Raw genomic sequence first — 18595 nt, 5'->3', positions numbered from 1 at the left:
ATGGCCACTTTTTTCATGATCTTATTGGTGATGACAGAGATGACTTGTGAAAGAAACTGACTGGTATCCACAGAACAGTTCATCTTATATACTTCATTAATAAAATCCTTCTCTGCTAAGGCCACTCTTTGGTGGTCATAGACCTAGGATACAGCTATTTTCCATCCATTCAGAAAGATCAATTCATACACCCCCTGTACAATCTTTTCCTTTTTTGTCATCAGCTTTCTAATCGTGTTCTTTTAAAGTCCCTAACCAAGCAGCCCAAGAATTGGCCACAGGCCATGTATCAGTATATAATTTCATGTCTGGCCACTTCCCCACCCAAGCAAAATGAAAGAGTAGGTGCCCTTTTATAACTCTGCCCTCTGGGAAGATTTCCCTTCACAACTTTCCTTCAAGGGTATCTCAGAAAGGAACTGGGGTCCTGCAGCTGTCCTCTTTCAGGTGGTACCAAAACATTTGCAAAATCACCTGTGACAAGAAACTAGTGTTCTTTCCTCTTGTCAACTGACTCCCTTATGAGGCTCTGGATGCAGGATGGAAAAGAGAGGTTAGGGTACCAAAAGTGGGACACATGGGCAATTGGGCCACCACTTAATGGAATTTATGTGTATCTTCAGGGCCTGGTCAGCCTGATTTCATGTATAAAACTTCTTTCTGTAGTATGATGGAGTGCATCTGTGCACACCCAACTTTATGGCTTGGTGGGTCAGATAACATGACAGTCAGCTGAGGTCACATGATAACTTGGTGACCTATAGTTAAGCATGCAATCTCTACTAAGGCCCAGTAAGCAGGCCAAAAGCTACTTTTCCGAAGGATAGTAGTTAATCAAAGAGGATGGCAAGGTCTTGTACCCAAGGTGCCTGTGCTGCAATCCATCTGCAAGTACCTACCCCAGCCAGCAAAGAGCATTCCTATCTGCCACACACTCTTCAAGCAGCAACAGATCTGGCCCCCAGGGCAGAGCAGCTCACAACTTAACTGAGTCCTATTGTAGAGCCTTCTCTTGTGTTGGACCCCATTCAAAACTAGCTAAGGGGAGCTCCAACTGATTGTCCAACCATGTTTACAACTAAAAGGAATAGGAATTGACACAGGAAAGTGCTATTGTCATAATGAAGGTGGAAACGAGAGGAAGAACATTCTTAATGCAGGAAATCGAATAAACAAAGAAATAAAAATTCTTACTGAAAACCCAAGGTTGATTTTTATTACCTCCTTCTTTGAAACTATTTGGCTTTTTCTCCCCCTCTGTCACTAGACAGTCTCTTCTTTCTCTAGTTTTTCACTTAATTTATCTGACAAACTTAAGTACATAGTAGTAGTCTAGATAACAGAATATATTACTTAAGGACTACTTATACTCTTATTTCCATACAAAGCTATCTGTCTGTGTATTCCTTATATTCTGCCTTAAGAAGGAACATTTCCATCTTTATTCTTCCATGAAAGTTGGAACAAATTTCCTTCTCTCATTTCCCTGCTATTTTAATTTCAAATCTGAGTCCCCTAACCAGTTCTTTCCCTCTTTATAGTCAGTTATGTGGGGACATGAAAACTGTTAAGCAGCATTTCTCTTCAAATAAGAGACTCTAATCTGGAAACTTCATCTGATTAAAAGCTATTTTGGAACAAGAACATTTAAAAGAACTGGCCTTTAAATAATCCAAATATGACAAAAATTCCCACACACAAAGTGTCACAGATCTTACTCACAGGAAAGACCTCAGCCCTTTTTATTTATGGAGGAATTATATTCATCAGAGACACTGTTCCAACAACAAGCTCACTTATCAGATTTTAATTCCATGAAAACAAAGTTGAAAGAGAAAGGGATGATTTGGAGAAATTACTTTTAGGGAATACATAGAGCTTGGAGAAATGGCAGCTGATCGCAGTGGCTGCAGACACGAGAGCATTTAAACCACTTCAGTCTGGGCAAAGAGGGATGCTTTGTAGAAACTTTTCATCCAAATGACTAAAGTCAATACATTTTGGAACTTTTTATTATCAAGAATAATTTTTTTTAAAATCTTAGTGCTGAGGAGAAGAAACTTGGGTTACTCGAAACGTTAACTATTTGACTTATTCAAGTGGCTCAGATGTTAAAGAATCCGCCTGCAATGCAGGTTCGATCCCTGGGTTGGGAAGATCCCCTGGAGGAGGGCATGGCAACACACTCCAGTATTCTTTCCTGGAGAATCTCCACGGACAGACGAGCCTGGCGGGCTACAGTCCATGGACTCGCAAAGAGTCAGACACGACTGCATGACTAAACACAGCATTATCCAAGTAGGAAAGCTCAGGTTTTATTGAATTTGACATTGCCCTGGGGTGTTATGAAACAGCAATACCCACATATTGGTTTAATAGCTACTATTGTATTAAGTGCTACTATAGTATTAAGTAACCAAGATGTGCCTTACACATTGTTTGGGCTGGTTTACAAGCCTTTACACTCATCCTTTTAGTTGAATAAGCGACATTATCTCTATTTTACAAGTGAAACACAGAGAAGAAGCAAGGGACCCAAATTCCTTTGGCCAAAATTCATTCTACATTTTAAGTCAACATTGGTATCCTAAACTGGATGCTGCAAAATATTTGTTGAAAACTGGGAACAAGATAGGCAACATCTCCGCATCAATGTTGAGTAGGACTGTTCTGTCTTAGACAAACTGCTTTAGCAGTCTGCTCCTTTAACCTTCAGGAGGCCACCTAGCCAGTACTGAATCGAAGGTGAAGATCTTGGCAGGGAGCAAGGGAAATGGGAGCTTAAGAGGCCCTTGGCCCAGGAGAAATACAAAATAGGAAAATGATACTTGTGTTATGGGAATGGGTGGTGCTGAATACATCTAAGTGGATGATTTCTGCCAACAGAAAAAAATCTCAACTAAAACATCAAAAGTTCTAATTCTAGGAATGACTACCAAAAACATGAGTTTAATATTTTTGAAGACTAGCCCAGAGAAAAGCATAATTACCTCATTCTCCATCTGCTGCAGAAAAGTCAATATGTATGAACAGTAGGCCAAATTTCATTTTCCCAGAAAGACTCTTTTTCACAACAGGAGTGCCTAGGAGGTGAGGCAGCAACTTTCCTTTTGAAAAGGAAAACCCATGACCAAAGGCCACTGGACTTTTGTGGCAACATGCCCCATAGAGTTTCAATTCAACCCTTCAAACTGCAATCTTTTCATCCAAACCTGTCTCCTCCCCAGTCTGTGTTAGTCACTCAGTCGCGTCTGACTCTTTGTTAGAGTCGGACTGTACCTCTGTCCATGGGATTCTCCAGGCAAGAATACTGGAGTGGGTTGCCATTCCCTTCTCCAGGGGATCTTCCCACCCCAGGGATTGAACCCGCATCTCCTGAAGCTCCTGCCTCAGAAGGCGGGTTCTTTACCTCTAGCACCACCTGAGAAACCCCCTCCTCCCAATAAACTGATCAAATATTCCTGTTATGAGTCCCTGCTCTCTCTCTGTAGTGAACCCATCCCCTGGCTGAAATGCCAAACCACTGCCTACATTTGTGCCCTGACACTTACTGTTCCTGATGAATTTGAGGTTCTTGATGTCTCACTGTGAAAGAAATGAGTGAGACACAAAGTGATAGTTCGGAAGTGGATTTATTTAGAGAAAAATACACTCCACTGAGTATGAACCATCTCAGAAAGCTAGAGAGCACTGAAAAATAGTGTGGTTAGTTTTAACGGGCTGACTAATCAGGCTAATCAGTGGGAGGAATATTTCAATTATTTGGGAGAAGGGGCAGAGATTTCCGGGAATGATGTCATGGTTCACTTTTTGGCCTCTGATGGTTAGCCTCACAACTGTCATGGTGTTGGCTGGTGTATCATTTAGATAACTATTACAATGAGCATATAATAAGGCTCAGGGTCCACTGGAAATCGAATGTGTGACCACCTTGAACCTAGTTGGTTCTTTTTTGTCATACCTTATGGCTATGTCATTCTTTAAAGGTTGTGCCTTGCCCCATTCCTTCCTGTTTTCATTACAACACCACATTTACTGAGGGTCTACCGAAAGCTAGGAGCTGAGCTGGCGCTGGGAATATAAAGGCGAAAAACACAGACACTGCTCTGCTCCTCGTGAAAATTATATTCTAATGGAAAAAAAAACAGACATTTAATGAAAATTTGTACAAGTATTTAAAAAGTTTGATTGCGGGAAATCCAGAGAAGATGATGTACATATCTGTGCTGTAAAAGAACATGACTGAGAGACCTAACTTGGACCCAGGGGGAGAGACAGAAGGACGGAGAAGCGAATGACAAAGACTGCTTGAGTAACACGTGATCTGATTCAAGAATGAGGGGCTGTAAGTTCCCTGAAGAGGGGGTGGGGTGGGGGGAGGGGGATGGGGGAGGCAAAGGCAGACAGAAGCACCAATGAGCACACAAGAATGCAAACTGGAAAAGGGTTCTGCGAGATCTGGAGCCGAGAGGTACTCAGTGGAGGGGGTGGAGGGGATTGGGGATGAACTAGCAGCACGTGGGTGTCTTAATCACGTAGATCAGCAGGGAAGTCCACACTTCGCTGTATACGTTACTTCCCAAGTGGTGCTAGTGGTAAAGAACCCGCCTGCCAATGCAGGAGACATAAGAAACACAGGTTAGATCCCTGGATTGGGAAGATCCCCTGGAGGAAGGCACAGCAACCCACTCCAGGATTCTTGCCTGGGATAATCCCATGGACAGAGGAGCCCTGTGAGCTACAGTTCACAGGGATGCAAAGAGTTGGACACGACTGAAGTGACAGCAGGCACAGCAACATGTGAAGCTGGAAAGATGCTTTGAGGCCAGTCCTAAGAGCAGGGGAAGGATTTTAGGCTTGAGTTTGATAAAATCAGATTTGTGTTTTGGAAAGATCATTCAGACTTCAGTGTGAACAAAAAATGGAAAGAAGGAGGACAAGCATCAGTAGAACTATAAGGAGGAGAGGATTTGAGGTTTGGATTCAGATATGCTGAGTGTGAGGTGTGAGGAATACAAGTGAATGAATCAGCGAAAGGAGGTACCGATCTTTAGGTCTGAAGATCGCAAGGGAGGTTCTAAGTCACTGAGAAACAACACCATCTCAGCCCAAAGGTGTTGGGTGAAACATGGAAGAGAGAAAAGTGCAGAATGAAGAGAAAAGGGGCTTGGGACTGAGTCTTGAAGAACTCACAAATACTGCGCAGAGAAAGAAGATCTGGTAAAGGGAACCAAATAGGCACGATGAAAATAAAGAGAAGACACTAGATACAGTGATGCCAAGGGGAGAAAGGGTGAGAACGCTTGGGAGATTGGCATTGACACAGAGACCCTATTGATACTATGTATAAAATAGGTAACTCGGACACGACTGAGCGACTGAACTGAACTGAACTGAATGAGAACCTACTGAGCGGAACCAGGGTCTCCTGCATGGCAGGCAGATTCTTTACCATCTGAGCCAGCAGGGAAGCCCAGAGAGCAGAGGGAACTCTGCTTAACGCGCTGTGATGACCTGAATGGGAAGGAAGCCCCAAAGGGAGGGAAGAGATGTGTATGTATGGCTGACTCATTTTGCTGTACAGCAGACACTAACACGACACTGTAAAGCGTCTATGCTCCGACAAAAACTAATTTTTAAAAAAGAGAGAAGACAGTAAGTGAAGGAGAGTGAGTGTTTCAAATAGCAGAAAACATGAGTCATTTGCAGCTATCGAATCAGGTGTAAGGCAGGGCCAGAAGGTCCTTTTGCACGTGTTCCTTGGTACTGGGGACAGTGGCACAGCTGCAGTAGAGTCATGAGGGCAGATGCCTGAGGGAAGCAAGGAAGTAGAATGAGGTTGTGTAGGAAACTGGGAAATTTTGTGAAGATAAGGAGAGAAGCAGAGCAGAAAAGAGAAGGGAATGTCCGTTCCAGGGGGATTTTTATGGTTCTGTTTTGGTTTTTTTTTTCCTAAATGTATCAGAGTTTAGAGCATGGTTATGTTTTTATAGGAAAAGTTCACGCAGAGGTTGAGGCCAACAACAGAGGTGGGGAGTGGTCCTGCGAGGACTGGAAAGGTGCTATGTTGGGATTCCTAATCGGGGTTTGCAATCCCTATCTGTGCTGTGAGGTGACTGAATTGGAAAGAAAAGGTGTGGTTTCTTCTACTGAACTCAGATGGAAGTGGCAAAGGCTAAGCCTGGGCTATGGAATATGTCAATCCTCTGGCAAGAAATGAAAGATTTATCATCTCATGACTTTTAATTTCCCAGATTAGCAGGCAAGTCTATCCATTGTGAGGGAGCCAGAGGGTGGATAAGCGGCTGGGAATAAGAAACATTCTCATTCCATTTGCAAATAAATGGAAAGCAGCAAGGTGAGGAAGCACTGAGACAGCCAGAAAGGGTCTCCCAAATGAAGCTGAGAGCCATGAATTAACAGAGATACCCATTTCCATCACTTTTTTTCTGCTTAAATGTCTTTCTCTCCAGCGAGGCTTTAAACCTCACCAAGGAAAGTGACTGGTATCAACCGTTTCAGCTTTGTTCACCTTCAGTTCCTAGCACAATGTCTCAATGAATGACAAATGGCAGAAAAGAAAAATAACTTGAAATACCATTTCTCTGCTCCAAGGATATAACAGTGTCGGACAAGGCTGGGGACAAAAAGAAGGTGTAGAACTGCTGAAAAAAGGTAGAAAACAAGATCATAAAGACATCCCAGGAAACCAGAAACTCCTGAGTAATAAGTACTCAAGGATGTGTCTTCAAGGACTTATTAACTGAGGCAATGAAAAGTGAAAAAAGTGAAGTCACTCAGTTGTGTCTGACTCTTTGCAACCCCATGGACTGTAGCCTACTAGGCTCCTCCATCTGTGGGATTTTGTTGCCATTTCCTTCTCGAGGGGATCTGCCCAACCCAGGGATCGAACCCAGGTCTCCCGCATTGTAGATGGATGCTTTACCGTCTGAGCCACCAGGGAAGTCACACTAACTGAGACAATAGTCAACCACAAGATGAAGGACTGAAGAGAAGTCTCTCACTTTTTCTTAAACAGAAACATTCGTGGAGGTTTTGCTCCTCCTCCAAGCTTCCTTTTAGCAAAAACTGCCAATCAGCAGCATCTTATCTTACAGTTTGCTCCTAACATAGCAAAGCCATTTCAGCATCAGCAGACTGGCTTTTGACCTCGGTACTCACCTAGAAACACAGGTAGATACTCTGTCATCACATATGGAACAGGTACACATCTGGTCCCCTTATTCAGAATTTCTCTCTCATTTCCAATTGCATTTGGTCCTTAATTTACAATAATCTTGAATATCTGATCTATGAGTACATGCATGGGGATAAATATGCATGCTTATAGATATATATTGATTTATGCATTTAATAGGGGCTTTCCTAATAGCTCAGTTGGTAAAGAATCCGCCTGCAATGCAGGAGACCCCAGTTCGATACCTGGGTCAGGAAGGTCCCCTGGAGAAGGAAAAAGCTACTTACTCCAGTATTCTTGGGCTTCCCTTGTTGTTCAGCTGGTAAAGAATCCACCTGCAATGCAGGAGACCTGGGTTGGGTCCCTGGGTTGGGAAGATCCGCTGGAGAAGGGAAAGGCTACCCACTCCAGTATTCTGGCATGGAGAATTCCACGGACTATACAGTCCATGGGGTTTCAAAGAGTCAGACACAACTGAGCAACTTTCACTTTCATGCATTTAATATCTTTCTAAAAGTAAAGTATATTCATCTAAAATATTCAATGAACAGAAAAGCTCAAAGCAATAAGTAAAAAGTATTACCTGATATGCCATTAAGAAGAAATTCCATTATTATCATTTGATGAGCATTACTACAGCCCTTTTTTAAATGTTGTTTCATTGAGGTATGATTGACATATCTTATAACTGCTTTAGGTGTACAACATAATGATTTGTTATTTGTATAGATTGTGAAATTATCACCATAATAAGTCTAGCTAATATTCATCCCTATACATAGTTATAAATTTTTTTCTTGTGATAAAAACTTTTAATATCTACCCTTAGCTACTTTAAAGTATATATTACAGAATTACTAACCATGGGAGAAATTTATTTTGTAGATTTCAGAAAGAAGAATAGACCAATAGATGGATGGATGGGTAGATGGACGGATGGATAGGTAGATAGGTGAGTAGGCAGGTAGATACATACATACATACATAAATCAGAGGAGGGGTAAGTCGATAAACAGACAAAAACTGGATTATATAATACGTTACTGAATAAAACAAATGCCATTTACTTTGCTGGAATTTAAGGGAAGAAAAAGGAGTTAAAGTACAATTGAAGGATTGTACTTTCAATATTCGTTGACAAACTTTTTAAATTTTAACATCTCTTTATAATTAGAATCATGAAAAATATTCACATGTGGAGATCATTGTTTTAACTACCTGGTCAACTTTGGATATCTTTTCACTCCCTGATATGAAACGGTAATAATTTGAAACATTTCCTTTTATCTCCTTTATTCATGTCTTTTAAGAAAAAAATTTTGTTTGTTGTTGTCATTAAGATTCATAACATTTTGTTCTGGCTCGGTAATGATAATTTCGACAATTATTTAATCTTAGTTTGTATTAAAATGAATTCAATGACCCGTTTACAGGTTAAACTTTTCCTACAAATGAAATGAACATCTTGTTTGTGCATCAGTATGCCTATGCCTCTTTTAAAAATTACATCTGATAAATACTAACAAATATGGGCAGTCCTTGTAATGATCTTCCTCAAAGAGTTTCCATTTATGAAACACTCACCTTACCTTAGAAAGAGAGAGAAATAATACTCAGTCTCAATATCTTCACATTTGAGAGCAATTTGAGAGAAAGCACAAACAAAATTGTTATTAAATTGCAAAACCATTTTGAAAAATTTCCAACTCACATCACGTGTAGAATGCAAGCCTTCACTATTCTTTGGGCCCAGCAGTTTCTTCATGTTTTCCTTTATGTTTTCCTTTCTCTGTTGTCTGAAAGCTTTCTCCTGGTCACACAGAGCCATACTAAATCGGAGGTCTGGGGATGAACTGCATATAAAACAGAGATAATGAACTAATGTCCTCAAGTCTATAGCCTTGTTATACATCATCCAGTTCCCACAAGCCCGCGTAACTACACTGATACGTTCTCACTTCTTCCCTCAAGCCGTTTCCTAGGAGGGGATCTGAAATGAAATTATAAAACGATGCCACTGCATCTTATCACAGAAACATCCAAGGGACAGTCCTCAGTTTTATCTCCTCTTCTGTTCCTCACAGGTAACCACTACTTTAAACTTGCTCTTTCTTTTTCTGATGTACTTATTTATAATTTTAAATTATACATTTAGGTCTAAATAATATAAAGTCATTTTATAAGTTTTTAATATTTTGTGTAAATGCTATCAACCAGATGTATTCTGCAAATCACTTTCTCCATTGAACTTTTTTTGAGGATTCATTTGTGTTTATAAGTAGAATTAATTCAAATATCTTTACTACTCTGAGGCATTTTCATTATGTGATTATTACACAATTTATGTATCCATAAGTATTGGTGTTATGTCCATTTTTTTAACTACTATAAGCAGTATTACCACAAACGTGGAAAAGTTTCTGGTAAGACATGCTCTTTAGAAAGAATATCTCATTAAATTGTCACAACAGATATACTTATAAAGTACTTTTATTTTACAAATAAGTTAAAAAGTGATTAGAAATATTTCAACCATTAGCAAGCAGATACTTAAATCCAGGACTTCTCATTCTACAACTCACGTTCCTTGTAACATACTATACTGATCATTATTTTACATTAAGCACAAGAAGCATGATTTTTTAAAGATCTACAAGTAAACCAATGAACATAGATGTTTAGAAGATATCAGTATGAAAATATGTAAAAGAAAATTCAAAACATTTTGTTTTGTTTTTTTTTTTGCTTTTTTTTTTATTTAATTTTAAAATCTTTAATTCTTACATGTGTTCCCAAACATGAACCCCCCTCCCACCTCCCTCCCCATAACATCTCTGTGGGTCATCCCCATGCACCAGCCCCAAGCATGCTGTATCCTGCGTCAGACATAGACTGGCGATTCAATTCTTACATGATAGTATACATGATAGAATGCCATTCTCCCAAATCATCCCACCCTCTCCCTCTCCCTCTGAGTCCAAAAGTCCGTTATACACCGCTGTGTCTTTTTTCCTGTCTTGCATACAGGGTCGTCATTGCTATCTTTCTAAATTCCATATATATGTGTTAGTATACTGTATTGGTGTTTTTCTTTCTGGCTTACTTCACTCTGTATAATTGGCTCCAGTTTCATCCATCTCATCAGAACTGATTCAAATGAATTTTTTTTAATGGCTGAGTAATACTCCATTGTGTACATGTACCACAGCTTTCTTATCCATTCATCTGCTGATGGACATCTAGGTTGTTTCCATGTCCTGGCTATTATAAACAGTGCTGCGATGAACATTGGGGTACATGTGTCTCTTTCAATTCTGGTTTCCTTGGTGTGTATGCCCAGCAGTGGGATTGCTGGGTCATAAGGTAGTAATTTGGCAAATATAGTAACAGAGGTATGGTTCATATCTTCTGTACCATCTTTAAGCTCTCTAATTCATTTCTTTCCTGATTTTATTTTTTATTTAATTGAAGACATTCCATAAAAATTGAATTTTTCTTTAAAGAGCATTTCATTTTAGAATCAAGACAAATTAACACGTAAAACTAGAGTTTAATTAAACTTTCAGTTCAGTTCAGTTCAGTTCAGTCGCTCAGTCGTGTCCGACTCTTTGCAGCCCCATGAATCGCAGCACGCCAGGCCTCCCTGTCCATCACCATCTCCCGGAGTTCACTCAGACTCACGACCATCGAGTCCGCTATAGTAAATTGCTTCTAGACCTATGTATACTGTTTAGCTGCGGTTTTTTTCCTACATTATTTTTGATAATTCTGCTTTGCTAAAGCTAATAGTGTATTAATTACACCAATGGAGACCATTTCCCATTAAAATGAATAGCATTACTTTCATAGTCAAGTAACAAAAATATTTCTAATCTCATGCCAAAATATATCACTTACAAGTGAGAATAGATATAATGCAAAATAACAGAAGTAAAAAAGCTGTCCTTTGATACATCCTGATTATTTACTGAAGGGCAGCAGTAACTTATGTAATAGTTTTGTAAGTTGAATCAACATTATCCAGGGATCAAAATAAGAAAAATATATAAACCCAATGTCAATGTATCCATACTCATTCATTTAGCAAATTATACGATATAAAATGTTACACTAATTCTGTGGTGTCCATGTAAATAAAGTGTGTATTAGTAACTTTGGTAAAAACCCACTTCAAAGAGATGCAGAGAGCTTGAAGAAGGCAGCATTCATTGACCTCAGTCTTAGATCAGAGATGAACTTATTCTCAAGGCAGGCCTGACTCCCCTAAGGCTCACCATTTGAAAATGAATAAATTGGATTTCCAACATTCATTATTGGAGGCCACTTTGAAAGCACAACACATATCGCGGAACTTCATCATTTGTTTTCCGGCTGATCTTTATGAACAAAGGCAGTCTCAATTTTCAGTGTTTCCTCTTACAGTTTTCTGTGTATGTTCACTTTCATGGTTTTTAATATCCATCTGAATCAACCATGAAAAATCAGCTTCAATAGCTGTATTTATTTCTATGGGAATATATATTTAACTTGATGGAGGGCCCTTTCTAAAGGCTCTTCTTCTGACAATTATGATTTAACCACTAAATTACTGGAAACTTAAGCAAAGAATATTAGTTTTTGGTGTTTTTTTTTTTTTAATGCTGTAGCTATTAGGAGAGAGCTAAAGAAAAGCAAATTACATTTAGTGCGCATTTTTGATACTCAAAGCTATCAGAATTACTTCATATATTAAAAGCATAATTTTTAACAATTAAAATCTGTGGATCACTCACAATATTTTCTATCCAATGAAATAAATGCACTTACCAAACTTCAAGAGACATTTCCAGAATCATTTCAGTGACCTAGAACAGATAAATTAGTTAGTTAGGTCATAAAATGGATGTGTGTTATTTATAATGCAAACAAAGTCAAAATAATTTTTAAGTGACAGATGACTTTTAACCTAAAACTATAGTAAAAATAAAAGTACCATAGCACTATTAAGATCCTAAATTACAGGTATATTTCAATAAATAATTTTTTGCTGTTTTTTTCATGAGATAGGCCTACTTTATAGTCATTTTTTTCTCTTACTTTTTGGCTGTGCCATGGGGTATGTGGGATCACAGTTCCCTGAACAGGATCCCACTGTAGGGCATGATCCCTCGTCCCTACAGTGGAAAGGCAGGGTCTTTACCACTGGACCACCAGAGAAGTCTTATACATGATTTTAACAAGCATAAGAATTGCCTTGATAGAGTTATTATCCTCTTTCATCAAAAAAAAAGCAGTGCATTTAAAAATAATTTTTCAAAAATCATAAAAATTTCCTAAGATTTAAAACTACAGAGATGTGTACCATTATTTAGGGGCTATCCCCAGGCCTCAAAATCAGGGGCCAAAGTTAAAGAAAACCTGGATGAAAAGTCACATTTGCGCATTTGTGACAAATGTACGCTGTAGTAAACCAGAAACAGAATACCTGTCCAAAGTGGACAGCAAGACCTAGGGGCCAGCCAACTGTGGTCAGTGTAAGAAACATCTGAAATGGGATGTGGGGCTCAAGTTTTTATTTTTTCAATACTGTGTGAACCAACCAAACTTATGGGAGGACTCTATCCTTCCAACAGGCCAATTTGGGTTTAATGAATGACTAACATCCACAGAGAAATGGGGTATTAAAAAATGTCTTTCCAGAGACTATAAATATATTGTATAGAAAGACCTTCTCAATATTATGCCAGCCATTAGTGATAAACTATGTAACTTTAGATTGTTAAAAAAACCAAATGAGAACATGTTTCAAAGTTTGCTGCACAATTGTAAGATGGTGCTATTATTTTTATTACATCAGTTATTTTAAGAAAATAGTTTGAATGAATGTGTTGAATACCTTCAAATAGAACAGAACTAGGATATGCCTCTTAACGTGGGAAGAGGATATTTTTTGAGCCAGCGTAAAATGCTGCAGATTATTGACTTTTTCTTTTTTTGGTTTCAGGAGATGGAATAAAACAAACTAGATGGAGCTTTCCAAATGTTAAAATAATCTCATGGATAATTCTCAGTACCGAATTTTATGAGTAAGAAAAAGGCATGGAAATTATCTGTATAAAAATTTGCCTCTCCCACTAGACTGTAAGCTCTGTCTTAAGTAGGTCTCTATTACAAGTTCATTGCACAGTGTTTGGCATAAACACACAATCAATAAGTATCTGTTGAATTACTGTGCATGTGTGCGTGGAAGAGGAGGATATAAGGCATCATTTCCTGTCAAGAAATATTTCACTGCTACTAGAGGAAAAAATCATAGGCTGGTCCCACCCACACAGCAGTTCTCATTAGGAATTCTATGAATATTCAGTATTACTTTGAAGTTGATAAAATAATCAAGAATCCCAGTACAAATGGAATTATTCATGCCTAGATAAATTATAGTTCAGTTTTAAGTCAAAAAGGTGATTGGCTTCTAAACAATTTGTGTAATTGCTGCACATTCTATCAAGGAAATCACTGCTCAGACCACATTTCAGCACAGTTCCATTTCCACATTTCAAATGGAATCATTTCCAAAGAGGGGCTTGGAAAACATTTTACATTGAGTGAGGTTACTTTTTTGGATATTCAGTAAGAAAAACAAGTGGATAAAACACGGTCTGCTTGTTAAAAAAATAAAATACATGAAAACTGGTATTAAAATGAGATTAGATTTACTGTTTTTATCTACAAAAGGCAAAAGCCCCAAGAAAGAATGGAAATTAAAAGAACAAGATTATAATATGGAGTTTTCTAACTCATGGAAAAATTCTAAGTTGGAATGGGCTTCCCGTTTCAATATGCCACCTCATGACAGAAAGTGGGAAAAAGCTGGCTTCTCAACTGGTAGCTCTCTAAGTATTTTACATTTAAAAACATCTGATGCCTGAATATATCTAATGCCTACTTGTCCCAACAATAATAAAAAGAAAATTAACTGCTATGTTTAGGGTCATATTTGTTTTCTCCATGAGAATGTCCCTTCTACATCCAAATGCAACATTTCTTGGCTAAGACACTCGTGATCCTAGACAGGCTGATAAGACTCTTTAAATGAAGGCAGGCGGAGAGAAGAGAAGACATGATTTTTCTGAAATTTGGAGTATTATAGAAGGTGCTGCCATGGTTCTTGTCATGTGGATTCGGGTCTTTACTTCCATCTGTTGCCCCAGAGGACCACCCACAACCTGGAGGAAATTTTAAATTCTCCTTCTTGATGCTCTGTGTTCAGACATGCTATGAAGATGGACATTCACAATCTCTCTGCATCTTTCACCTGGAACGTATCATTACAGATAAAACAGCCACAAAAATATGTACTTCCTGTGAGGCATTAAACAACTATTGAAAACTCCTTCCCACACATCGCATGAAGCAGTTCCGCATCACCCTCTTCCTGGTTGCTTGCATTATCAAGGCTATTAAAAGGAAAGGTGGTCAAATCTCCCTGGGCTCCTCAACCCCAAAATACACTTAGCCAGGACAATGAGAAGTCCACCTCTTCTAGGAATTACTAATATAAAAAGCAGGCTATACCCACTGCATGCTCTAGGGATAAACAACAATCTCTTCTTTGAATTTCACAGTGTAAAACAGTTTTAGATGCTTATAATGGAAGATGTTCAGTTGGGGCAAGCAGGGGAGGGGAACTATAGGTGAGAAACTACTTTTCTAAAGCCATTTCAGACTTAAAAATAACTTTTAAAGTATCTAACCGACTAATTCTCTTGCAAACTTCCCAGGGTTATTTTGAAATAATAAAGTGAATAAAATAAGCACGGTGCCCAGGATTAAGAAAGTCCTTTAGAATTATTTCCAAAAGATGCACACAGTCAAATAAATTGTAACTTGAAAATCTATCGTATTAGTAAAGAGCTCTTCAAATATGCCATGCCATCACTTATTATAACACTCCAGTATTTACAAACTTTACTTTCAATAAAACTGATTTTGAATTCTGATCCCTCCTAAGTCAATCTACCCATTCCCCACCTTGTTAGAAACAAAGAGCAGCTTATCACCATGTTGACTCAATAATCATTACATCTTTCAGGAGAATTACATGATATTTTCTACTTTATCTGCAGTTACCTGACCTATGCAAGATAACAAAAAAATTATATCAACAAATAAGGGTCATTTTTACAAATAATCATGTCTACATAAACTGTAACTTCATCCTATGAAGAAGGAATCGGATGTGGATGTAGAAAAGCAGGCAATCCAGGTACAGAGGGGAAATTATAATATCACCAATACAAGTCACATCTAAATAAAGTTTGCATGTTTAAAATTGAATGATATGCTGCTAAAATCATCTTTTTAAATACATATGACTTTTTGATATCACTGCAAACTAACATTTTTTTAATTGAGATGTAATTCCATATACCATTATATTAGTTTCAGGTACATAACAATGATTTGGTGCCTGTATATATTGCAGTAGGATCACCACAGTAAGTCTTGCTAACAAATATAGCTTCTTAATAAAATTAAATTTGCATTCACTACCAGGAATCATATAATCTATTACCCAAGAATTCAGGGCAGTTGTACCCCCCAAAATATCTCAGGCAGTCTTAAAAAATTTGAAAGACAAAAAAATACACTATTATTTCTGTAGCCATGTTTCACTTTATCACAGTTTCCCTGTTTACATTTGACAACAGTCTCTTTTTCCATAAAGTCCCTTTTTTTTTTAAGCATGGAGATTGGAAATTCAGAAAGAACTGTGTAACCATCAGCTATCATACAATAAATCAGACTTCTTATAGCACTACTATGAAACCAAAATACTATCTCTTTTTCAAATGGGAATCTCTCATGCTCTTAAGTTTTTCTCTTTTTTAAACTTCATTTACTTTCATTATGCTCATCTGAGCACTTTCCAGGTTTCCTGAATTTCCCACATTCATTTATCCATTCCTTCAAAAAGGAAAGTATCTGATGCCTGTCAGGTCAGATAAGTAACTGAAAGTGTTCTAGTCCTTGATGGAGCTTTGGTCCAGAAGAGGACCCCAAGGATGCAAGGGCACTCTCAGATGCCCTGACGTTTAAAAGTTATAAATTGTAGAAGTATCAAAATAGATTCATGCAAGTTTTCATTGCTAGGACGCCAAAATACAAATGCGTTCTCTCATAAAGTCAGGAATTGTTTGACCTTTGTCTGAACTCTGCCCTGTGTTAATACAATGGCATTCACATCTTAGCTGAAGATCTCCCAAATTCCCACAAAATTATATATTTCTCTTGCTTTCCCTCCAAAGTCTGCTCTGTCTCACTCACTGTGCTAAATCATAGTCTTTGCCTTCACATATCAATACATAGTTTTCCAATGCAATCATTCTGATACTAACTCACCATCAAAACTACCTTTTCTTAATTTTGTCACTATCTTTTCTATAGGACTCTCGCATTCATTTTCAAGTCACAATCAGGAATGCACAATAACCAAAGGAAACATTCAGTCAAAGTTAAGATACCACAGAAACCATGAGATATGGCTATTTTAAAACAATAACACTAACTTCTAAATAAATATGTCCAATTGAAACACCATACAGTGGGAAATCCAAGACTACATTCCTCAGAGTATTGGACAAGATAAAAATTCATCTAGAGAATTAAGAAAGTGTAATTTTTACCCATTTAACTTCAAAACCTTAGCATGTTCATGATTTTCTTGAAGTGGGTGATTTTGCTTACACAAAACATATTAAACTCAGAAGAAACCCTATCTTTCCACTTAAAAATTGGATACTGCAACAAATGTCACACTTGATATATTCAGTAATGGGTGACTAGAGCATTTTTGATTCTGAACTGGGTTGAAACAATGATCACTAAATGTACAGTCTCTACCTGTATATAAAGAAGTTCATTTCGGTCAGTAAGTAAAATCAGCAAGTGTAATAGTTAAGTCAGGTTCATGAAGCACTTGACAAATACTTCAATCCAGCCAGTATAATTATAATGAGAATATTTAATATTTATTTGGTGCTTAGTGAGCCAGGCACTGCTCTAAAACTTTCCATCTATTAACTCATTTACCCATAACCACAACCTTTAGAGGTAGGTACTACATATAACTCTGTTTCACAAATAGAAATGCATGGCTAAAAGAAAAAAAAAAAATCATCCAACATCACACAGTGAATAAGTAGCCAAATCATGATTCCAACCCAGACGGCTGTCTGTCTGACTCTGAGCCTAGGGTCTGAAAAGCTGCACGTCTCACCAGTCTCGCTCGCAAGACAACTCTGACTGTCTCCAAACTTATGATTCCAACAAACACAGCCTAACCCAGATTTTATGAGTGGTAGCTGGGAAACAAAACTGTGGGCTCAAATTGGTTTTATCCTCAAAAAAAAAAAAAAAAAAAGAGAGAGAGAGAGAGCGTTCTAAAATTGAATTGAATGATAAATCATAGCCTCAGGAAAAGCTGGGAAACTTCCAGCTTTCCAGCTTCAGTTGATTCTCACTGTCACTGACCCATTCCATTCTCCGTTTCCTGACACATTAAAGCTAATGCCACACTTATTGTTTGCTCATGTCACCCTGTATTCCTCACATCTATACCTGCCACTTTCAACAGAGCTAGTCTGTTAAAGCTGTATGAACCTTCTGGTTCTCAATATCAAACATTCTATATCTTTACCTACCAACTTTTGACTTAGTAATACTTCTGAGGAAAAAGCCAAATCCTGTTTGCTCTAAACTCCCCCATGACTTGGTCATAAACCTTCCATGACTCACTGATATCAGTAAGATAATACTCAAATTTCATCTTGAATTTGAGCCCTGCTAAGGTTTGATCTCCACGTACCTATTCTTCCTTCACACATGAATGCTCTGCCCACCCCACCCCCTGACCTCCACCAGCACTCGTCTAGACGCCACTTCCTGAACATGCTTGTCCTTTCTAGTCCTGGAACTGTGAGCAAAGGCCCAGGGCTCTTCTCTCCACCAGAACGGCCTTCTGACCTTTCAGTGACCCAACCGCATCCTTCCCTTAAGAGCAAGCCCCCACCATTGACCCATAAGGGTCCACTGCGGCCACAGGTCCGTCCTCGTTTCCGGCCGGCCACCCTCCCCGCGACTCTGTGCTCCAGCCATGCTCTCCCTCTCGCTGTTCTCAACAAGTCAGGCAAACTTCTGCTTCAAGACCTTCCCACCCCGAGCGCCTTCTGCCTTCAGATAGCATCACAGATGCTGTTCTTAGTCACAGTTTTGAAACTGCCTTTGCAACCCTCTTCACAGACATATGCCTACTCCCCTCTCCTCCTTCCTTGATTTATTTAGCTCTCTATCCAACATAAGTACCCTTTACTTATTTATCTTACTAGGTATTGGGTTAGGCAAAAAGTTCATTTGGGT

At 38.5% G+C, this 18595-nt stretch overlaps 1 protein-coding gene across 1 annotated transcript in view; it reads right to left on the bottom strand.

Annotated features, from left to right (window-relative positions):
- The window catches only part of PLA2G4A (phospholipase A2 group IVA), a 165093-nt gene that overhangs the window by 68844 nt on the left and 77654 nt on the right, over positions 1 to 18595 (bottom strand). Inside the window, exons 6-7 of the mRNA XM_068985973.1 lie at positions 12005 to 12042; positions 8910 to 9051 (exon numbers count right to left, since the gene is read on the bottom strand). Of these exons, the coding sequence (XP_068842074.1) occupies positions 8910 to 9051; positions 12005 to 12042 (180 nt within the window). The remainder of the gene's footprint in view (positions 1 to 8909; positions 9052 to 12004; positions 12043 to 18595) is intronic.

This window comes from Capricornis sumatraensis, chromosome 14 (genome assembly GCF_032405125.1).
Source record: "Capricornis sumatraensis isolate serow.1 chromosome 14, serow.2, whole genome shotgun sequence".
Lineage (NCBI taxonomy): Eukaryota > Metazoa > Chordata > Mammalia > Artiodactyla > Bovidae > Capricornis > Capricornis sumatraensis.
Note: the sequence above shows the minus strand (reverse complement) of the source record. Positions and strands in the feature narration are given on the sequence as shown.